The 24,162-nt window shown below is 45.5% G+C and overlaps 1 protein-coding gene and 1 long non-coding RNA gene across 9 annotated transcripts in view; one reads left to right on the top strand and one right to left on the bottom strand.

The window, feature by feature from the left end:
* ACSF2 (acyl-CoA synthetase family member 2) overlaps nt 1-24,162 on the top strand; it is a 48,709-nt gene that overhangs the window by 7,944 nt on the left and 16,603 nt on the right. Inside the window, exon 1 of one of the 8 annotated variants that reach the window (XM_077971193.1) lies at nt 6,939-7,153. The exons of 5 other annotated variants lie outside the window; for them this stretch is intronic. Coding sequence is in view for 1 of the 3 variants with exons in the window: in XM_077971189.1 (XP_077827315.1) it covers nt 7,523-7,560 (38 nt within the window). In the remaining 2 variants the exon portion in view is untranslated. Of the gene's footprint in view, nt 1-6,938; nt 7,154-7,507; nt 7,561-18,434; nt 18,572-24,162 lie in introns of those variants that run through there. 2 more of the 8 variants (XM_077971189.1, XM_077971192.1) reach the window with 2 other exon arrangements.
* LOC144335594 (uncharacterized) lies at nt 3,023-7,434 on the bottom strand. Its single transcript, XR_013406527.1, has 3 exons — nt 7,126-7,434; nt 4,447-6,794; nt 3,023-3,279 (listed from the first exon to the last, which is right to left on the bottom strand). It is a non-coding gene; the product is annotated as an uncharacterized LOC144335594 (long non-coding RNA).

Here is a 24,162-nt window from a genome sequence, read left to right as displayed (position 1 = left end):
TGGATGCCTCCTGACTCCAAGTATTTCAGGCTACTCTGTTGCCTGAGCTGGAGTGCAGTGGCGTGATCACGGCTTACTGCAGCCTTGACCTCCCAGTCTCAGGTGATGTGCCCACTCTGCCTCCCAAATAGCTGGGATTACAGGTGTGCACCACCATGCCTGGCTAAATGTTTTGTATTTTGTTTTGGTAGAGACGGATTTCCACTTTGTTGCCCCAGTTGGTCTCAAACTTCTGGGCTCCAGTGATCCTCCCGCCTCAGCCTCCCGAAGTGCTGGGATTACAGGTGTGACCCACCGCACTGGCCCTTCTATGTCTTCTTGAGAGAGTTTTCTGAACCCAGATTATCACTTCTTATGTATTTTCTGTACGTACTTACAGACACCAGTGGTTCCATTCAAGATGCTGAAAATGGGCCAGGCACAGTGGTTCACACCTATAACTCAGCACTTTGGGAGGCTGAGGTGAGAGGATCACTTGAGCCCAGAAGTTTGAGACCAGCCTGGGCAACATAGGGAGACCCCATCTCTACAGCTAATACTTTTTACAAATTAGTTGGGTGTGGTGGCATGCGCCTGTGGTTCCAGCTTCCTGGGAGGCTGAGGCAGGAGGATCGCTTGAGCCCAGGAGGTCAAGGCTGCAGTGAGCCGTGATCATGCCACCACACTCTAGCCTGGGTGACAGAGTGACAGCATGTCTCAAATAATAATAATAATAATAACAACAACAAAACAAGATGCTGAGAATGGAAGCTTCCACCAATATAGAGTATCTTGTTCAAAATCATTACTGGGCTGGGTATGGTAGCTCATGCCCATAATCCCAGCACTTTGGGAGGCCGAGGCGGGTGGATCACCTCAGGTCAGGAGTTCAAGACCAGCCTGACCAGCATGATGAAAACCCATCTCTACTAAAAATACAAAATTAGCTGGGCGTGGTGGTGTACACCTGTAGTCCTCGCTACTCAGGAGGCTGAGGCAGGAGAATCTCTTGAACCTAGCGGGTGGAGGTTGCAGTAAGCCAAGATAGCACCACTTCACGCCAGCCTGGGCGAAAGAGCCAAACTCCATCTCAAAAAGAAAAAAAAAAAAATTTTTTTTTTACTGTAGCCCTTACTACTCTTTGTAGTCGTTTGTAGTTTGTTCTTTGTAGTCGGTGTTTTTCGTAGGTCACATACTCCTCAGGGAGGTTATGTTGAGTGGTAGAAAGGTCGTGGGGCTTTATGGTATAATTACATACAGTAAACCGCACAGATCTTTTTTTTTTTTTTTTTATTCTTTTCTTTTTTTTTTTTTCTTGAGACGGAGTTTCACTCTTGTTGCCCAGGCTGGAGTGCAGTGGAGCTGCACAGATCTTAAGCGTAGTTTGATGAATTTGGACAAATATATCTACCTATTGCTCAATATCCCAAGATACAGAATTTGTTCATTACTCCCAAACAGGGCTGTTCAGTAGAAATATCATGTGAGCCACATATGTAATTTTACAGTTTTCCTTCTTTAAAAAGTGAAGAGAAATAGGAAATATTAATTTTACTTATTTTATTTATTTTTAAATTTTTTTATAGAGATGAGGTCTCACTATGTTGCCCAGGCTGGTCTTGAGCTCCTAGATTCAAGCGATCTTCCCATCTCAGTCTCCTAAAGTGCTAGGATTACAGGTATGAGCCACCATGCCTGGCCAGATACATTAATTTTAATGATATACACTTTTTAGCCTAGTGCAGCCAAAATTATTTCAACATGTAATCAACCTTTGAATATTACTAATGAGATATTTTACATTTTTTTCATAAAGTCTTCCAAGTCGAATGTGTATTTAATGCATACAACACAGCTTAATTCAGACTAACCACATTTAAAGTGCCCCATAGCCACATGTGACTAGGGCTACCATATAGACCATGCTGTTCTAGAAATTTCTCTTGTACCCCTTTCCGATCAATTCCCTTCCCCAGCCAGAGACAACTGCTGCTCTGATTTGTCTCCATGGATTAATTTTGTCTATTCTTGAATTCTAGAGTATGTATTCTACATACTTTTGGGTCTGGCTTTTTTTTTTTTTTTTAAGACGGAGTTTCGCTTTTGTTACCCAGGCTGGAGTGCAATGGCTCAATCTTGGCTCACCACAACCTCCGCCTCCCAGGTTCAAGCGATTCTCCTGCCTCAGCCTCCCGATTAGCTGGAATTACAGGCATGTGCCACCACACCTGGCTTATTCTGGATTTTTGTAGAGATGGGGTTTCTCCATGTTGGTCAGGCTGGTCTTGAACTCCCAACCTCAGGTGATTTGCCTGCCTCAGCCTCCCAAAGTGCTGGGATTACAGGCATGAGCCACCGCACCCGGCCTGTGGCTGGCTTTTTTTGCTCAGAAGCCAAGAAGTGCTTTTGGGAGGAACAGCTCATTAACCTTGACAAAAACTCACAAAAGTGAGTTTTATATACTAAATAGCTCAATGTTTCAGAGTTCTGTATGTATTCTAGCTAGTACTATTCCTTTGTCAGACATATGGCTTACAAATATTTTTTCCCACTTTGTAGCTGTTTTTCATCCTCAAAAGGATCTTTTGCAGAGCAATTTTTTTTTTTTTTTAATTTTTTGAGAAAGGCCTCACTCTGTCACCCCAGCTGGAGCACAGTGGTACAACCACGGCTCAGTGCAGCCTCAACCTCCCAGGCTCAAGTGATCCTCCTGCCTCAGCTTTCCAAGTAGCTGGGAATATGGGTACACGCCACAAAGCCCAGCTAATTTTAAAATTTTTTCATAGAGATGGGATTGCACTGTGTTGCCTAGACTGGTCTCCAACTTCTGTGCTCAAGTGATTTTCCCACCTCAGTCTCCCAAAGTGCTGAGATTACTTTGCAGATGTGAGCCACTACGCCCAGAACACAGAGCAACTTTAAAAAAATTTTTATAAAGTCTAGTTTATAAAGTCTAGTTTAGTGAGTTTTTTTTTTTTTAGGTGGGGTCTCATTATGTTGCCCAGGCTGGTCTCCAACTCATGGGTTCAAGCAATTCTCCTGCCTCAGCCTCCCAAGTAGCTGGGACTACAGGTGCATGCCACTGCACCCAGCTCTCAGTGAGTTTTTTTGTTTGTTTTTAATGGATCATGCTTTTGGTGTTAAGTCTAATAACTTTTTGCCTAGCTCTAGATCCAGAAGATTTTATAAATGTTTTAAGTTTTACATTTTACACTTAAGTCTGTGATTCATTTTATTTTTACTTATATAGAGTGTGAGACTTAGTCAAAGTTAGTTTTTGTTGCTGTTGTTGTTGTTTTCCTGCGACAGAGTTTCACTCTTGTTGCCCAGGCTGGAGTGCAATGGTGCAATCTCGGATCACTGCAACCTCCACCTCCCGATTTCAAGTAAATTTTCCTGCCTCAGCCTCCTGAGTAGCTGGGATTACAGGCGTGTGCCACCCCACCCAGCTATTTTTTGTATTTTTAGTAGAGATGGGGTTTCACTGTATTGGCGAGGCTGGTCTCGAACTCCTGACCTGAGGTGATCCACCCGCCTCGGCCTCCCAAAGTGCTGGGATTACAGGTGTGAGCCACCATGCCCAGCCAGTTCTTTTTTTTTTCCTGAGGCTCTTGTGCTTTTAATGGCCAGCATGCATTAAAATGGCCATCAATTAAGAAAATGACCATTTAGTAGTGCTCTTTTGGGGATTTTGTTTGTCACAACAGCACCTTCATCTTGAACAATAGTTGCACATTGTAACTAGTATAAATATATCACCTATTTATTCAGGTACATAAAAATTATAATTTTATTTCAGGATAAAACAACTATTACAGGTTCAGATTCAGCAGTTCAGGGTTGTCCCTCCTGCACAAGCATTGGCCATCTCTACTCCCATATCAACGACCACTGGAAGGTCAACCACTAGCCTAGTGTCTGTGCAAATTAGGGAAAGGAGCCCCCCAGGAGGATGCAGCCCCATGGCACGTGGCTTGGCGAGTGGCACATGGACTAGAAGAGTGAGATCCTAAAACTTTGGGTGGTGTGCAAGGGAGATGGGAAGGGAGAGCCTGCCTTTCAACTGCCATGAGCTAGGAGATACATTGGACAAATGAGCTAGAACACAAGAGTGAATGTGTTGAATGAGGACTGAGGCTTTGCTATGAGTACAGCATGTGAATGTCATGGACAGATCAGGGCTCTTGCTTATTGCATAAATGTTGGTCTTGGCTGGGCACAGTGGCTTATGCCTGTAATTGCTGCACTTTAGGAGGCTGGAGTGGGAGGGTTGCTTGAGGCCAGGAGTTTGAGACCAGCCTGGGCAACACAGCAAGACCCTGTCTCTACAAAATAACATAAATAAATAAAAAACCCAGCTAAGCATGTGACTCCTGCCTGTAGTCCTAGCTACAGGAGGCTGAGACAGGATGATCACTTGAGCCTAGAAGTTTCAGGCTGCAATGGGTCATAATCATGCCATTGCACTCCAGCCTGGGCAATAGAGCGAGACCCTGTCTTAAAAAAAAAAAAGTTGTTCTTGACCTTGACCCTTTACATGACAGGTGCCGTGGGTCTCCCACCCATGCCAGGAAGTTGCTTCATCTTTTGGATGTTGTAGACAGCCCTCTTAGGAGATCATCAAGTCCCTTGTATTTTCCCTCTTAAAACTTTCCTGTGGGAAAAAAATTGAAACACAATTACATGGAAAAATAACAAACACCTGTGTGGCTGACACAGAATAAAAATTTAACCTTTCTTGTTTTCAGAAAATTATAAATGAAATAAAACACTACAGATCAAGTTGAAGTCCCTTTTCTGTCCCTCCTCTAGCCAACCCCCACAGAGAGCCACCATCATAAATTTAATATATGTTGTGCTGAAGCACATTTTATACTTTTAGCACATCTCTGAGTCCATAAGTAGTACAGTTGCCCTCTAGTATCTATGGGGGGTTGGTTGCAGGACCTCCCTTGTATACCAAAATCCTTGGATGCTCAAGCCTGTGGTATAAAATGGTGTCGTATTTTCATATAACCTATGTGCATCCTCCCATGTACTTTAGATAATCTCTAGACTACTTACGATACCTAATACAGTATCTACACATCACTTCATTTGTGTGGATTCATTATAGTACTTAGTGAGTAGCAAGTTCAAGATCTAAGTTATTAGTTTTACCAGCTGTATAGCAGTCCATCCTATGACTATATCTCTAGCAGTGAAATTGCTGTGCTGAAGAGTTGACATTTTCAGCTTTTTTAGGTATTGCCCTGGCGAGATTGTGCTACTGTGACCACCAACAGCAACCAAGTTTTGCTATTTTCCCACATCCTTGCAAATATTTAGTATTGCTGGACTGTAAAGTATCTGCTGCTGGGCTCAGTGGCACGACCCTGTAGTCCTAACTACTTTGGAAGCTGAGGTGGAAGGATTACTTGAGGCCAGGAGTTTGAGGCCAGCCTGGGCAGCATAGACACTGTTGCTAAGGAAAAGAGTTTGCCACTCTGGTGGGGGTGAAAGAGTATCTCACTGTGGTTTTAATTTATACTTCCCTAATTACCAGTGAGATTGGGCATCTTTTAAAATATGTATTGGTAATGACTTCTGTGTCTATTCTGTTCCTATTCATCGCCCATTTATTGTGTGAGATTATTTGTCCTTATTGATTTGTGTTTTTTAAAACACAGGCTAAATATTAATCCTTTGTCTCTTATATATAAAATGAAATTTATAAATCTAGGCCGTTGCTTGTCTTTTAGCCTTGTTGATGATGTAAGTTTCTCTGTGGACCTAGGGACCAGCCTCCTATTGGGGGTAAGGAGCAGAGGCCAGTCCATGGCTTGGAACAAAACAGGATATTGCTTTAAATTTCATTTTGAAAGCTTCACTGGTGGCTAGCTAGTATGGCACCCTCTCCAGGAAGCAGGGGGTGGCCTCAGCGTGGGGACCATTCCTGCAGTTCTCTGGGCCCCTCAGAAATCAAGGTTCTGAGTCCTTCATCCTCCCTCCCCAGTGGCTTCTGAAGAGGCCTTTCCTAGGGCCTGAGGCGATTCCATCCCCCAGTAGGGGCAGGGTCCACCTGTAAACCTCTGGCCTGGGTTCCAAGAACCTCTACCCGGAAGGTAATATGTAACAGGAGGCAAAACAAACAGCTTCTCCTCTTATATTCTCCATGGCAGACCTGTTTGCCCAGGCATTTGCAATCCTCCCTGTCAACTGTGGCTCCCTCAGAGCCCAGCTCTGCCTGTGGTCTCTAATGACCGTGTCAGAACTGTGCAATCCTTTGTGCCCACAGTGACCTCTAGCCCCTGACTTTAGTTGCCGGCCCTGAGTGTCACAGAATGCCACAGCTATTTCACCTGCATTGCCCTGAACCAGCTTGCTCATGTTTTCTGTCCAGTTCCTGCTGGTAGGCAAGGCTGGGCTGGGCAGGGCTGACGCTGGGGCAGAAGGCTTTCCAGGTGGGTCCGACCAGGTGGCTGCACAGGTAGGGTGCAGAGCCACTGTGGGTTGCTGCCAGGAGAGGTGAGCTGGCTCACAAGAGCAGAACAATGAGAGAAGAGGCAGCAAAGAAAAAGAATCAGACACCACAAGGAGATCGTGGAAAAGTCAGTGTGCGCTCAAGGACTGCTAAGTGAGAGGCCTAGTGAGGGAAGCTACTGAAGGCGCCATCCCGGGAGGGGCTCCCCATGGGCCAGAGGCACTCAGAGGGCTCCCCATCAGCCTGCAGGGCCCCAGGGCAGGACATGGATGGGCTGAGGAGTAAAGAGCAGTACTCTTGGACAGGGGTCCAGATTTGCCACCCATGAGGGTCAGAACCTTAAGAAAATGAACTCCATAGGCCGGGCGCGGTGGCTCAAGCCTGTAATCCCAGCACTTTGGGAGGCCGAGATGGGCGGATCACGAGGTCAGGAGATCGAGACCATCCTGGCTAACACGGTGAAACCCCGTCTCTACTAAAAAATACAAAAAACTAGCCGGGCGCGGTGGCGGGCGCCTGTAGTCCCAGCTACTGCGGAGGCTGAGGCAGGAGAATGGCGTGAACCCGGGAGGCGGAGCTTGCAGTGAGCTGAGATCCGGCCACTGCACTCCAGCCTGGGCGGCAGAGCGAGACTCCGTCTCAAAAAAAAAAAAAAAGAAAAAAGAAAAAAAAAGAAAATGAACTCCTTGCCGGGCATGGTGGCTCAAGCCTGTAATCCCAGCACTTTGGGAGGCCGAGACAGGCGGATCATGAGGTCAGGAGATCGAGACCATCCTGGCTAACCCGGTGAAACCCCGTCTCTACTAAAAAATACAAAAAACTAGCCGGGCAAGGTGGCGGGCGCCTGTAGTCCCAGCTGCTCGGGAGGCTGAGGCAGGAGAATGGCGTAAACCCGGGAGGCAGAGTTTGCAGTGAGCTGAGATCCGGCCACTGCACTCCAGCCTGAGCGACAGAGCGAGACTCCGTCTCAAAAAGAAAAAAAAAAAAGAAAATGAACTCCTTGCTTCTTCATTCTTAAAAAGAAATGGTCTGAGAGTAATGTGAGAATCATATGAGACACCCAGGCTGTGTGGTGGCACGATGTCGACCCACTGCAGCCTCAATCTCCCCAGGCTAAGGTGATACTCCCACCTCAGCCTTCCCAGTAGCTGGGACCACAGGTGTGCACGACCACACCCAGCTAAATTTTTTTTGGTACTTTTTGTAGGGATGGGGTTTCACCATGTTGCCCAGGCTGGTCTCAAACTCCTAGGCTCAAGGGATCCACCCACCTTGGCATCCCAAAGTGGTGAGATTACAGGCGTGAGCCACCACGCCTGGCCTGGCGGTCCTTTTTAAGTCACAGGGCTCTAAAAAGATTCATTTTGTACTGCATTGGGGTCTTGGAAGCCAGACAGTCCAGGGTTTGAATCTCAGGTTGGCTGTTTACATGCTCTGTGACTTTGGGTGAGGCGCTGCATTTCTCAGAGCCTCATTCCCTCATCTGTAAAATGGGTATGGTATCTTGGTCAGGGAGTGGTTAGGAAGATCACAGGAGATCAGGCATGCAGGGTCTTTAGAAGAGAGCTGGCATGAGGACACAGCAATAAACATCAGCTCACATTTTTCCAAAATCTGCTTTATCACCCACAGTATGTTAGACATTTTCCATGTCATTAAATATGGTGTCTTCATTTAAAAAAAAATATTTATTTATTTATTTATTTATTTATTTATTTATTTAGAGACAGGATCTTACTCTGTCTCCCAGGCTAGAATGCATGGCACAATCATGGCTTACTGCAGCCTTGAACTTGTGGGCTCAAGCAATTGTCCCGCCTTAGCCTCCCAAGTAGCTGGGACACAGGCACACACCACCATGCCTGGCTAATTAAAAATACTTTTTTTGGCCGGGCGCGGTGGCTCACACCTGTAATCCCAGCACTTTGAGAGGCCCAGACGGGTGGATCACCTGAGGTCAGGAGTTCAAGACCAGCCTGGCCAACATGGTGAAAGCCCATTTCTATTAAAAATACAAAAATTAGCCAGGCATGGTGGTGCACGCCTGAAGTCCCAGCTGTTTGGGAGGCTGAGGCAGAAGAATTGCTTGAACCCTGGGGGTGGAGGTTGCAGTGAGCTGAGATTGTACCACTGCACTCCAGCCTGGGTAACAAGAGTGAAACTCCATCCCAAAAAACAAAACCAAACCAAACTTTTTTTTTTTTTGATAGAGACAGGGTCTGCCCTATTGCCCAGGCTGACCTCAAACTCCTGGAATCAAACGATCCTCCCCCTTTGGCGTCCCAAAGTGCTGGGATTACAGCCATGAGCCACTACACCTGGCCTTTTAGTTTAGTTTTGTTTTAGAGACAAGATCTTTCTCTGTCACTCAGGCTGGCATGCAGTGACACATTCATGGCTCTCTGCTGCCTAGACCTACTAGGCTCAAGCCAACCTCCTGCCTCAGCCTCCTGAGTAGCTGGGACCACAGGTGCACACCACCACACCTGGCTAATTTTTAATTTTTTTTGTAGAGACGGGATCTCAATATGTTGCTCAGGCTGGCCTGAGCTCCTGAATTCAATCGATTTTCCTGGCTTGGCATCCCAAAGTGCTGGGATTATAGGTGGTGAGCCATTTTGCCTGACCATGTATTCATTTTTTAATGGCATAGTGTTGCATTGTGTATGCTCTCTGACTTAGTTATCTAATCTCTTACTCATAGGAATAGTTTTTTTTTCCCCCAGTTCTTTGCTAAGCAGCAATTAATGTCTCTATTCATACTTTTAGGCATTTTTTAGTTTAGTTTTTTTTTTTTTTTTGAGACGGAGTCTCGCTCTGTTCCCAGACTGGGGTGCAGTGGCGCGATCTTGGCTTACTGCAACCTCCACCTCCTGGGTTCAAGCAATTCTCGTGCCTCAGCCTCCCACATAGCTGGGACTACAGGTGCATGCCACCGTGCCCGGCTAATTTTTATATTTTTAGTACAGACAGGGTTTCACCATGTTGGCCAGGATGGTCTCGATCTCATGACCTCATGATCAGTCCGCCTCAGCCTCCCAAAGTGCTAGGATTACAGGCGTGAGGCAGTGCGTCTGGCCAGGTTTTTTTTGTTTTGTTTGTCGTTGTTGTTTTTTAGAATAGAGCCCTAAAATTAGAATTGCCAGGAGGCCAAACAGCTTCTCCCCTTAGATTCTCCCTGGCAGACCTGTTTGAAAAGGTATGCATTTTCCAAATGTTAATAGATATTACCAAATCAGAAGGAATCCAGATTTATAGATTTTGAAGCTAATACAGTTTGGGATGCCCTGTTTCTCAACAAGAAAAAAAACTCTTAAGTATCAGATTTTGTGCAAACTGAAGACTGATTTAGAATAAGAAAAGAATTTGCCACCAGTTGCTGCAAGCTTGAAGATTCTGTTTTGAGCTCTGTTTAAGCAATTTGTCAGAAATGCTGACAGATAAATGCTTCTTGATTTGCAGCCAGCCTTCCCTCTCCAATTTCCAGGCACGCCCAGCACTGGGGTGGTAGGTAGGGGCCAGGCAGGGGGGACATGCTGAAGTGTAAGTTTCTTAGGCTTCCTGCCTTTGTACTTACCATCTTCTAAAAATCTTATACCAATTTACATTCTGGTATATTTCTCCACATCCTTGCCAACATTCCATATAATCAATAACTTGTTTTTATGTTGAAATTCATAGCCATTTTATTAATCTTCTCTACTTGGGGAGTTTTATTTAGGCCCTATTGAATGCAGCATGATAATTTAGTGATCTAGCTTATCCAAAATAACCTCTCCCACTGATTGCATAAAGCCAGCAAGAACATGAACCTACTTGGGTTACAAGGATGAACTCTTATTTAGCTGCAACTGCTTTCTAGTACTGTCTGTGAATACTCTTTGACAAAAGTGCCTATCGTGGAAATTTGAAATTAAACACAGACTCCTCTAGAAAGACAGCAATCTTTGGTTTGGGTAGAGGATTACTGATTTGTTCTATTTTCTCTTCTTGTAATGTTTCATTTATTACAGTATCAGACAGGTTGAATTATTTTATATCTATATATAATTTTTGGAATAGCAGCTTTTTGGCCCCAGTGGTATAATAATTTAGATAAATGATCAAAAGGAATTAAGTTTGAAATATCAGCCACTGGCTGGGCACGGTGGCTCACACCTGTAATCCCAGCACTTTTGGAGGCCAAGATGGGCGGATCACTTGAGGTCAGGAGTTTAAGACTAGCCTGGCCAACATGGCAAAACCCTATCTCTACTAAAAATACAAAAAAATTAGCCGGGCGTGGTGGTGCATGCTTGTAGTCCCAGCTACTCTGGAGGCTGAGGCAGAAGAATTGTTTGAACCAGGGAGGTGGAAGTTGCAGTGAGCTGAGATCCCACCACTGCACTCCAGCCTGGTGACAGTGCGAGACTCCGGCTCAAAAAAAAAAAAAAAAAAAAAAAAAAAAAAAAAAGAAATAGGAAATATCAGCCGCTAAATGATCAGAGACTAGATATCTTCCCCAGCCCCTGACTTTCTCTCTCTCTCTCTATCTACACACACACACACCCCCACGCACACACTTTTGCCACCATTTGAAAATAAGTTGTAGGCATCCTAAAATCCATATTTTTCATCTTTGCTTATCTCCTGGGGAACAAATGCCTCATGGTTGTCTTTCCTTGGTCTGTGATGTGGGCACCTCCTCCTATGCTTACTGGCCATTTGTCTTCCATCTTCTGTGACTTTGTGGCAGATTTGGCCATTATTATCTTCTGTGTGTGTCACTTGGTCTGTTTTAGTGGAAAAATGTTAGCAATTAGATAATGTGGCTTTTTTTTTAAGAGACTGGGGCTCATTCTGTTGCCCAGGCTGGAGTACTGTGGCATGATCATAGCTCACTGCAACCTTTAAGTCCTGGGCTCAAGTTATCCTCCTGCCTCAGCCTCCTGAATAGTTGAGACCACAGGTGCACGCCACTACCCCTGGCTAATTTTTAATTTTTTTTTTATAGAGACAGGATCTTACTGCATTGCCCAGGCTGGTCTTGAACTCCTGGACTCAGCGAATCCTCCTGCCTGGCCCTCCCAAAGTGTTGAGATTATAGGCATGAGCTACCATGCCTGACTTACATGAGGTTGTCAATTAACCTTTTTAGCAGCATCTTGGACCAGTTGCTTAACTTTTTCATCTCAGTGTTCTCCATCTTTAAAACAGGAATAAAAGTCCTTATCTCCCACAAATTGCTGGGACAATTTGCCTCGAAAACCTGTATGATTGCATTACAGAGGAGATACTCAGTGTTCTTTTTCTCTTCTGTTCAGATACCCTGCAGATTTACCCATCTCTGCCTTCCCCTCTGAGAGTGCTTATCTTTTTCATAAAGCAGAATCATTACATCCCCGACTTGTCATCAAAACTGTCTACAGGCTGGGCATGGTGGCTGGCGTCTGTAATCCCAACACTTTGGGAGGCCAAGGCAGGAAGATTGCTTGAGCTCAGCAGGTCAAGATGAGCCTGGGCAACATAGGGAGACATTCTGACTCTACAAAAAAATTTTTTTTTTGATCATCTAGGTCTGCTGGTCCATGTCTGTTGTCCCAGCTACTCAGGAGACTGGGATAGGAGGATCGCTTGAAATTAGGAGGTCAAGGCTGCAGTGAGCTGTGATCATGCCACTGCACTCCAGCCTATGCTTCAGAGCAAGACCTCATCTCTTAAAAAAAAAAAAAAAAAAAAATTGTAAACCTGCCCTTTGGATCTTGCTGGAGCCTTGCATTCAGTAAGCCATATTCTAAATGAGCAACTCTGTGTCATCAGCTGCTCTGTGCTCCGAACCTGTAGAACATGCATCCACATCTGAAACAGGTTGGCAGGGCTAACAGTCACATTCTACCATGACTGTCCAGAAAACACATCCTCAGGAAGGAAAAGCCCACGACATTCAACATTAGGACTGTTTATTTTCTTGAGTAATTTCTAAGACAGAGATCATGAACAGATGTGTTTTCTTGCTTGCCCAGTTTTATTAATGTATATATTTTGCACAGACGTGCTATATGCTGCTTTTATTTTTCTGACAGAATGTTAAATGGGTACTGTAATGTTGCTAGATTTAGTTTATTAATTATGACTATATTGGCAGTAGTTTAAGCCCTAGAAGGTTTTTTTTTAAACTTCATGTTGAAATATATGACAGATTCAGAAAAGTACACTTTTTTTTTTTTTGAGACAATCTTGGCTCACTGCAATCTCCGCCTCCTGGGTTCAAGCGATTCTCCTGCCTCAGCCTCCCAAGTAGCTGGGATTACAGGCACGTGCCACCATGCCTGGTTACTTTTTGTATTTTTAGTAGAGAGGGGTTTCACCATGTTGGTCAGGCTGATTTCGAACTCCTGACCTCAAGTGACCCACCCACCTCGGCCTCCCAAAGCCACCACACCCAGCCAGAAAAGTACACATATTTTAAGGCCCACTTGATCCACTTTTGATAAACTGAACACACCCATGTAACCAGCACTCAAATCAAGACACAGAACATGACCAGAAACCAGGAGTTCCCTCGTGACCTCTTTAAGTCACTGACCCTCACCAACTGACCACTCTCCTGACTTCTAACAGCATAGATTAGTTTTGCCTATTTTGTACATATAAATGGAATTAGACAGTACACCTTTTAAAATCTGGCTTCTTTCATTGAACATTATTTTTATGAGATTCATTCAGATCACTGGGCATAATCATAGTTTCTTTGCTCTCATTACTGTATAATTACAAATAAGTCACCACTTATTGATCTATTCCATTGCTGATGGACATTTAGGTATTTTGAATATTGGAAATGATACAAATAACCTAGTACCTGTCTTTTGGTGAGCACATGTTTGATTTCTATTGGATATATACCTAGGAGTAGACATTATTTTTTAAGTGTACATTCAATGGCTTATGGTATATTCATAGATATGTGTAACCATCACTATGGTCAATTTTAGAACATTTTCATCACCTCACAGTGTTACCCTATGCCCTTGTAGCTATTATCTCTCTGTCTTCCCATCCCTCCCAGCCCTAAGCAACCACTTAATCTGTTTTCTTTCTCTATAGAATTACCTATTCTGGACATTTCATATATATGGAGTCACATTGTCCTGTATGATCAAAATAAGGATGGCCAGGCATGGTGGCTCCCTCTTGCAATCCCAGCACTTTGGGAGGTTGACACAGGTAGATCACTTGAGCTCAGGAGTTCAAGAACAGCCTGGGCAACATGGCGAAACCCAGTCTCTACCAAAAGTACAAAAATTAGCCAGATATGATGGTGCATGCTTAGAGTCCCAGCTACTCGGCAGAGTTGGGACAGGAGGATCTCTTGGGACCCAGAGACAGAGGTTGTAGTGAGCTGAGATCACGCCACTGCACTCCAGCCTGGGCCACAGCGTGAGACTCTGTCTCAATAATGAAATGATCAAAGTATGATTTCACGAGTCACACAGTTTATGGCCATACCAAGAGATTTTTTTTTCTTTTTTTGTTCACAGTGCTTAAAGCGGGGAGAATAAGAAAACAAATCTCACAGGGAATACACTCAATAGAGGAGCTCCCTTAGCCATATAGTGAGTGAGTTCCAGTCTGTTAGAGTCCAGTTATTAAAGTCTAACTGCCCGCTTAGGATGAAAGCAAGCCTCTGTGGAAAGTAGTCTAACTGAAGCTTGAGGCGTACGTTTATAGGAGAGATTCTCAGCTAGATGGCTTGACCATGCTAGAGGGTGTACCGGAGTTGGGTGAAGCTTTGGAAATTAGCTTAAAGGCTAATAGAGTGTGGCCTTAGCTCAGCCTGAGCTTTCACTCTTCTGAGAAGCTCTCAGACAGAGTGTAGCCATGCCACAGCCCAAGGTCTCAAAGTGTCTGTCAAACTCTTGGGTTTATATGTACAGTCCGGCGTTGCTTAACAATGGGAACACATTCTGAGAAATACATCAGATGATTTTGTCGTTGTGCAAACATCAAGTGCACTTACACAAACCTAGATGGTAGAGCCTATTACACACCTAGGCTATGTGGTAGAGCCTGTTGCTCCCAGGCTGCAAACCTGTACAAATTGTCACTGTCCTAAAGACTGTAGGCAGTTGTAACACAGGGGTAAGTATTCATGTATCTGAACATAGCTAAACATAGAAAAGATATAGTCAAAATATGGTATTACAGTATAATCTTATGGGACTGCTGTCATATATGCCATCCATCATAAGCCAAAATGTCATTTTGCAGTGCATGACTGTATTTTAGAGTCCAGTAGTTGAGGTCAATAGCTCACACATGGGGTCTCATAAGGTGTGATGGTGTCACATTCTCAAGGGGAGAGGAGTACACTCTATGTTCTTGTCACAGCAAAACATGTCACTCCCATAGCAAATGTCAACATAAGTAACAAACAGAAAAAAATTCTTCAAGTATAATGAGTTTAATTGGGAATAAGCATTGCAATGAGGAATATGCACACCACAGTAAACTATGGGCATATTCATGGGGGTAAAGGAAGACAAGGATTTTTAAAGATAAAATGAGGGTTACATTTGTTGTCTTGAAACAATTATCCTCGGCCAGAAGGATCAAAAACAAGGGCGGCATCTGTCCAGGGCTGGACAGGTAGTCGCTGGTCAAATGTCTTCACAGAAGTATTTTTTGTGTGTGTAAGATTGAGGTGGCCTTTGTGCAAGGTTGTGGTTTTGGCAAAGTCTCTTGTGATATCTTTTGTTATCAGGTAGTCATGCACCGGAACCCTCCCTGCATGTTCTTACCTGGCTCCATCTTGTCAAGGTTTGACACAAGTGACGCCATTTTGATTCTAGCAACTTTTTCACAAACTATGTATGTATTTGGAATTATTTCAAAGTTGTATAACATATACAATATGTAGTTTTGTTGTTGTTGTTGTTGTTTTGAAGACGGAGTCTCGCTCTGTCGCCCAGGCTGGAGTGCAGCGGTGCGATCTGGGCTCACTGCAACTTCCGCCTCCTGGGTTTAAGCCATTCTCCTGCCTCAGTCTCCCGAGTAGCTGGGACTACAGGCGCCCACCACAAAGGCTGGCTAATTTTTGTATTTTTAGTAGAGACAGGGTTTCATCATGTTGCCCAGGGTGTTCTCCAACTCCTGAGCTCAGGCACTCTGCCTGCCTCAGCCTCCCAAAGTGCTAGGATTACAGGCATGAGCCACCACGCCTGGCCCAATATGTCATCTTTTGTTACTGGCTTCTTTCACTTATAAATGTTTTCAAGGTTCCACCATGTTGTAACATGTATCAGTACTTCATTTCCTTTTTAAAAATTGCTTTATTGTAGTAAAATACACATAACATACAATTTACCATCTTAACCATTGAAGTTTGCAGTTTAGTGGCATTAAGTACAGTACACTCACACTTTTGTGCAAACATCAGCACCACCCACCTCCAGAACTTGTTCATCTTTCCCAACTGAAATTCTGTACCCGTTAAACGATAAGTTCCCATTGCCCCCTCCCCAGCCCCCAGCAAGCACCATTCTACTCCTAGACAGCTTTTCCCTTCAGTTTCTTTCCTCTTTCACTTAATAAATGAGAGGGTCCATTGCTGACAAATGGGATTGCTTCTCTAAGTGGAGGCCTTCTTGCATATATGCAATTGAGTTTATCCTAAAAAAGAGTAACAGAAAATGTGGTTGTAGAAAGACAAGAGGTGGAGACACAAACTGGCTGAGGGTTTTCATATTGGGTGTCCTATCCATAGGCCATAGCAGCCCCACTGCAGATCTGCCCGATTCTTTGGCATCAAGACGTTGATCCAGCTCACGCCTCTAATCCCAGCACACTGGGAGGCCGAGGCAGGTGGATCACTTGAGGTCAAGAGTTTGAGACCAGCCTGGCCAACATGGTGAAACCCCATCTCTACCAAAAAATACAAAAATTGGCCAGGTATAGTGGCACATACTTCTAATCCCAGCTACTTAGGAGGCTGAGGTGGGAGAGTTGCTTGAACCCAGGAGGCAGAAGCTGCAGTGAGCCAAGATCATGCCACTGTACTCTAGCCTGGGAGATAGGGTGACACCCTGTCTCAAAAAAAAAAAAAAAAAAAGGTGATCCTGCAAGCCATTTCCATGTTGTGGATTTGCTGGCAGATTTCAGAGCTTTCCTGCTGTCACTGTCAGCATAGCTTCTCATAATACTACCAACACTTAATGTTCTTAATGAGTTCATCCACGGTGAGGACTCTGTTTAGGGTCCTGTATGTGCCTTCCACATTCCCTTCCTGTGCCATCATAGTCCTGGCAATGAACTTCAGGTTTTAAATCCATGAGCTTGGATCTAAGTCTCCACTCTGCCAAGCCTGATGTTCCATACCCAGATGACCCCTGTAATCCAAGTAATAGATTCCATTGTATGGACGGATATGCCACATTCTGTTTATCCATTCATCTGTTGCTGGACATTTGGTTTGTTTCCACCTTTTGGGTATTGTGAATAGTGCTGCTGTAAACATTCATGTACGAGTTTTTGTTTGCTTTGTTTGAGACAGAGTTGCACTCTGTCACCCAGGCCGGTGTGTAGTGGTGTGATGGTAGCTCGCTGTAGCCTCGACCTCTCAGGCTCAAGTGATCCTTCCACCTAGCCTCCAGAGTAGCTGGGACTACAGGTGTGTACCACCATGCTCAGCTAATTTTTAATTTTTTTTTTTTTGTAGAGATGGAATCTCACTATGTTGCCCAGGCTAGTCTCAAACTCCCGGGCTCAAGCGATCCTCCCACCTTGGCTGCAGAGAGTACTGGGCTTACAGGCATGAGCCACTGTGCCTGGCCCAAGTTTTTGTTTGAACACATGTTTTCAGTTCTTTTGGGCATATATTATAACTAGCAATGGAATTGCTGGGTTATATGCTAATTCTGTATTTAACTTTTTGAAGAGCCACCACGCTGTTTTCCAGGCAGCTGAATCATTTTACATTCCCACCAGCAATATACAAGGATTACAATGTCTTCACATGCTTGCCAACACATATTTTGTTTTCTGATTTTTTTTTTTTTTTTTTTGAGACAGAGTTTTGCTCTTGTCAACCAGGATGGAGTGCAAATGGCACAATCTTGGCTCATTGCAACCTCCGCCTTTCGGGTTCACGCGATTCTCCTGCCTCAGCCTCCCAAGTAGCTGGGATTACAGGCACCCATGACCACAGCCGGCTAATTTTTGTATTTTTAGTAGAGACAAGATTTCATCATATTGGTCAGGCTGACCTCGAACTCCTGACCTCCAGTGATCTGCTCGCCTTGGCCTCCCAAAGTGCTGGGATTATAGGCATGAGCCACCGCGCCCAGCGCTTGATTTTATTTTGTTTTTTGCCTTCCGGGTGAGCATGATGTGGTACCTCATTGTGGTTTTAATTTGCGTTTCATCTGCTTGTTAGCCATTCATAGATTACCTTCAGCAAGATGTCTACTATTTTTTAATTGAGTCATTATGTGCATTATTTTTAATTCATTCATTTGGTCATTCATTTGAGCACCTCTTATGTTCCTGGCACTCAGGCACTTGGGATAAAGCAGTGAACACGTTAGTTGCCAACACTGAAAAGTCAGGAGAATTCTTAAAAAATAAAAAATAAAATTTCTCGTTCCTGACTTCTCTACTCAGATCTGGGCCTGAGTTCTCAGGAGCCAGCCTACTGCCGGCACCTTTAAGGTGGGGCTGTGCTTTGTTTCTTCAAGGCTCTTATCAGGCCTCAGTCCCACCTGGGCCCTGAGAGCCTTGGGTTTTACAATACCCATGCTAAGTAGCTGATGCCTCTCCAAGTAGTTACTTTAGTTCTGAGTTGAGAACAACTGGCACCGCTGTTTTTCCTCTAACTCCTTAAGCTTCCCATGTCGCATTGAAAAAATAATCCTAAGACCAAATCCCTTTAAGAATAGAAGTTGGGATACCGTGGCTCATACCTGTAGTCCCAGCTACTTGGGAGGCTAAGATGGGAAAGTCTCTTAAGCCTGAGAGTTTGAGGCTTCAGTGAGCAGTAATTGTGCCACTGCACTACAGCCTGGGTGACATAGTGAGTCTCAAAACAAAACGAAACAATAGAAAAAGAAGTGTCGGGTTGAGGGGTGCAGTTGGGGGAGGGAGAGCATCAGGGTAAATAGCTAATGCACGCAGGGCTTAATACCTAGGTGACAGGTTGATAGGTGCAGCAAACTACCATGGCAAATATTTACCTATGTAACAAACCTGCATGTTCTACACAGGTATCCCAAAACTTAAAATAAAATTAAAAAAAAAAAGACAGAGAAAGAAGTGGCCACCCTTTATGCCCCAGGCATTTGGGGTGTGGGCAAGGAAGGAGAATTGGTTTGTTTATGCTCCCTCTTTCTAAATGATGGGTGGTTCCTGTGTTTATGAGCACATTGCATTGATATGAGTTTGTAGAACTCTTAATTCCTTGGAAGAGCCGCCTGTTTCCAACTCAACCCTGCCCTACCCTGGCCCCAGTTTCTTGGGATCAGTTAGTAGAAATTGCGGAGGTTATATTATCTCTGATGATCAGATAGGATATAAATTCCAAACCAGAAGGAACAGGAATTGCCTATGCCCACTCCTTTCTCCCAGATCTGAGGGTGGAGCACAGGCAGGCATGGCTGTAACGTTGAGGCGGTTGCACCGTGTCCTCTGCTCCTGGCTCAGGTGTTCATCAGTCACATGGGCCACTTGATCTCTTTGCACTTCAGCTTCTTTACCTGTAGAAAGGGAGTTCATGATTCTCACCTGCATTAAAAAAATTTTTTTTTTTTAAATTTTGAGACAGAGTTTCGCTCTGTGGCCCAGGCTGGAGTGCAGTGGCACAATCTTGGCTCACTGCAACCTCCACCTCCTGGGTTCAAGTGATTCTCCTACCTCAGCCTCCTGAGTAGCTGGGATTACAGGCACACACTACTACACCCGGCTAATTTTTTGTATTTTTAGTAGAGACGGGGTTTCACCATGTTGGCCAGGATGGTCTCAAACTCCTGACCTCAGGTGATCCACCCACCTCAGCCTCCCAAAGTGCTGGGATTACAGGCATGAGCCACCGCACCTACAGGATTATATTAGTGTATCTCGAAGAAACCCAAACTGAGAGTGACTGAAAGAAGATGGGGGCAAGGGAATGGTTGTGTGTCCTGACTATTATCAATATCAATATCCTGGCTACAATATTGTACTATAGTTTTGCAAGATGTTAACATTGGGAAAATTTGAATATTGATGGTGAAGAGTGCATGAGATATTTCTGTATTGTTTCTTTTTTGTAGTTTTTTGTGGTTATTATTATTATTTTGAGACAGGCTCTTGCTCTGTTGCCCAGGCTGGAGTGCAGTGGGCGTGATCAACCTTGAACTCCTAGGCTCAAGAGATCCTCCTGCCTCAGCGTCCCAAGTAGCTAGGAGTACAGGTGCACGCTACTATTCCCAGCTAATTAAAAGAAAAAAAAATTGCCCGTGTGGGCAACATGGCAAAACCTCATCTCTACAAAACATACAAAAAAATAGCCAGCCATGGGGTCATGCACTTATAGTCCCAGCTACACAGGAGGCTGAGATGGGAGAATCACACGAGCCCAGGAGGTCCAGGCTGCAGTCAGTGAACCATGACTACACCACTGCCCTTGAGCCTGGGCGAAAGAACTGTCTCAAATTTTTTTTTTGTTCTTGTTTTTGTTTTTTTAGAGACAGGGTCTTGCTCTGTTGCCCAAGCTGGTCTCAAACTCCTGGGCTTGAGCAATTCCTCTGCTTTGACCTTCCAAAGTGCTGGGATTACAGGCATGAGCCACCATACCTGGCCTCGATATTATTTCTTACATCTGCATATGAATCTACAAATATCTCAAAATCAATAATTTAATTTTCAAAAGCGAAAAAAGAAAAAAGAAAGGAGATGGGACTTTCTTTATCTGGGAGACAGCCAGTCTGTGACTGGTGTGGTAACTCCTGCTGTCCAGGCGCCAGGCTCCTCTCTTATTGCTGTGTGGTGCCCAAAATCACTATGTGGTCTAAAATGCTACCATTATTTTCCTGTCACAAGCAGCATTCCAGCCTGAGGAAGAAAAAAAAGAGAAGATGTCCCTTCCTTTGAAAGTTTCTTCTCCGAAGTTGCACACACTACCCCTCTTTAAACTCCACTGGCCCAAACCTCACCATCTGGCCAGACCGGCTGCTGGGGAAGCTTGGAAACCTGGTCTTTATTTCACACAGTGTGGCCAGCTAGATGTCTGAGTCTGTGTCGTGAGAGAAGGACCTGTTGGGGTTTCTGTCACACCACCTGTCGGAGCTGCTGTGAAGACACAGGAAAAAACACATAGAAGAAAGACGCAGGAGAAAGCCAATTGAACGGAATTTTTTCTTTTTTCTTTTTTTTGTCCCATAAATCAGCCTGTTGATTTCCCAACTAGAATTTCCAGGAGACCACTGTTTGGTCTGAAAACCATGGTGAATAATGGAGAACCAAGTTCCAAACCAAATGGGACTCCTGAGGCCGGGCGCGGTGGCTCAAGCCTGTAATCCCAGCATTTTGGGAGGCCGAGACGGGCGGATCACGAGGTCAGGAGATGGAGACCATCCTGGCTAACACGGTGAAACCCTGTCTCTACTAAAAAAAAAAAAAAATACAAAAAACTAGCCGGGCGCGGTGGCGGGCGCCTGTAGTCCCAGCTACGCGGGAGGCTGAGGCAGGAGAATGGCGTGAACCCGGGAGGCGGAGCTTGTAGTGAGCCGAGATCGCGCCACTGCACTCAGCCTGGGCGACACAGCGAGACTCCGTCTCAAAACAAAACAAAACAAAACAAAACAAACAAAAAAAAACCCCCACCAAATGGGACTCCTGGTCATTGTGAGAATAGGAGGATGCTTGTTAGGAGGCTGAACACCTGCCGTCCAGGCTGGAGTGCAGTGGCACCATCTTGGCTCACTGCAACCCCTGCCTCCCGGATTCAAGAGATTTTCCTGCCTCAGCCTCCCAGGTAGCTGGGACTACAGGTGTGCACCACCACACCTGGTTTATTTTTGTATTTTTAGTAGAGATGGGGTTTCACCCTGTTGGCCTGGCTGGTCTCAAACTCCTGACCTGAGGTGATCCATCCGCCTCGGCCTCCCGAAGTGCTGGGATTATAGATGTGAGCCACCATGCCTGGCCAGTTCCCAGACTTTATAGGTGGGGAAGGTGAGCTCTAGAAAGGAGAAATTCTGTGTCTTAATTTGAATTCCCCTGAGAACAAGGACTTGGGTGCAGGTAGTTTATTTTGGAGAGTGATCCTAGGAAGTGGAGATAGGAGGTAGAGAGAGCAAACAGGGAGTGGGGAAGCCGATGAGGGGATGTTGTTAATATCATCACCCTAGGCAACAAGAGCTTCATTCACCTGGACCTCTGAGAAGGTACAGATACCTCCCAGAAAAGGGGAGACTTGGAGCTCCAGCCCCATGGGGTTGACTGCTGTGCCTAGAGGCATGAGCTCCTCTTCCAGTCTGGGCTGGCCTGCAGAACCGGGGACTCCCACATTGAGGAAGTTCCTGTAGCTAAAATCAAGGGTGGGCGGAGGAGCTGTGACATGAGACACCCGTCACCCACCCAGCCAGCGGCACACCTGCAATGAGACCTGGGATCCCCGACTCCCTGGCCTGGTGCGTTCTCCTCCCGTCCCCTGAGCTTCAGAGCATCAGCAGTGTTCCTCCTTCCCCGTGATGCTTGTCCTCACCTCCCAGGTGAGGAGTCTAAGAAAACAGCCTTTCCATCAGCCCCTGTCGTGATAGACCCTCCAGTGGGATGGCAGCGGCTGCCTCGCCCATTTACAGGGCAACCCAGTTTTGCTCCCTGCTGCCCTGAAATTTGTTCCTCCCGGAAATTGTCCCTCACAAGGCATGAGCAGTCAATCAACAGAAGATATACGTGGTCTTCCTAGCACAACAGCTGCAGAATGAGCTGTGAAGTGCCCCATCAGGAGTCCTGAACAGCTTCAAATGTTTCCCCTCTAGTAACTGCCTGACACGCCCCAACCCCAATAATCATTGTGCATTTAACTTAGGGGTTGCCTCACCCTTGGGAGATCCAAACCCCTAGTCTGACTTCCTGTCCTTCATGGAGGAGAAGGCTCTCGTCCCCAGTGTACTACTCAGTTTCTACTCAGGGCCAGTGACCTGGAGCCTTGGCACAGAAAGCCTGGAGAGAGAAGCTGAGGTAAATCACACTGCTTTGGCCAAGCAGACAGGTGACCTGTGAGAGGTGGGAACAGCCTCATCCTGAACACTACACCCTGTGATATAAAGGTACCTGGTGGCCGGGCGCAGTGGCTCATGCCAGTAATCCCAGCACTTTGGGAGGCCGAGGCGGGTGGATCACCTGAGGTTGGGAGTTCAAGACCAGCCTGACCAACATGGAGAAACCCTGTCTCTACTGAAAATACAAAATTAGCCAGGCGTGGTGGTGTGTGCCTGTAATCCCAGGTACTCGGGAGGCTGAGGCAGGAGAATCGTTTGAACCCAGGAGGCAGAGGTCGTGGTGAGCCAAGGTCATGCCATTGCACTCCAGCCTGGCAACGAGAGCAAAACTCTGTCTCAAAAAAAAAAAAAGTGCCTGGTGGCCGGGTGCAGTGGCTCACACCTGTAATTCCAGGACTTTGGGATGCCAAGGTGGGAGAAACTTGAGCCCAGGAGTTCGAGACCAATCCTGGCAACATAGTAAGACTCCATCTCTACCAAAAAATAAAAATAAAAATAAAAATTAGCTGGGTGTGGTGGCACACATCTGTAGTCCCAGCTACTTGGGAGGCTGAGGTGGGAGGACTGCTTGAGTTTGGGAGGTCGAGGCTTCAGTGAGCCATGGTTGCACCGCTGCACTCTAGCCAGGATGACAAAGTGAGATCCTTTCTCAAAAACAAACAGACAAACAAACAATGAAAAAAAACAAAAGAAAAAAAAAGACCCCTGGGAAGTCCAGGTGTCACACCCTATTCCCAGGACTGCGTGTCCTCACTGGCCTGCTCTAGGTACCGGTTTCTGAGCTGTTACTCAGACCTAGGTGGGAATGTGAACAGAGCAAATTCTGTTCCCATAGAAGGTGTGCTCTGGTTTCCAGACCTTCCAGGCCATCATTGGATATGTGCTCGGCCTGGTGGACTCCAGGTATAGGCTCCAGGGGCCCCCTATGCTGAGGACCACACTCTTGCAGGAGGATGTGGAGGTTTGGAGGGACATGCAGCATCTTCCTTCATCAGTAGGGGGATGGGAAGAGGACCAATTTTCCACTCTAGGCCTTGGCAGATCTCAGTAGACCCTGAGGACCCACAGATTTCATAGACATGTGGAATTGAGTGAAATTACAAGGGTGAGAACCAGGAGGAGCTGAGGTTGGTAGTTGAGATGTGGGGAGTGTGGGGAAAGAAAGCCCACTCTTGTCCCATGTATCCCTGGAGAGAGAGTAGGTTATCTTCCTTTTGTTCTCTTCCTTACTGAATAGTCTTAATCCGAGAGTTGAAATGATTTGTTTACATACCTTTCTCTTCCTACCACACTGTGACTATTTAGAGGGCTGGGAGCAGTGTCTTATCCATCCCTGTATCCCTAGCACCTGGCACAGGGCTGGCACACAGTAGGTGCTCACTAAAGCTTGCTTGAATAGATGAGTCAAAGACGGTTGGGGTGGCTTAGATTGCCAAGAGAGTGGTTGTCAAAGTGTGGTTCATAGAATCCTTCTCATCCAGG

Source organism: Macaca mulatta, chromosome 16 (genome assembly GCF_049350105.2).
Source record: "Macaca mulatta isolate MMU2019108-1 chromosome 16, T2T-MMU8v2.0, whole genome shotgun sequence".
Classification (NCBI taxonomy): domain Eukaryota; kingdom Metazoa; phylum Chordata; class Mammalia; order Primates; family Cercopithecidae; genus Macaca; species Macaca mulatta.
The sequence above is the reverse complement of the archived record's forward strand: the minus strand, read 5'-3'. Positions and strand labels throughout refer to the sequence as shown.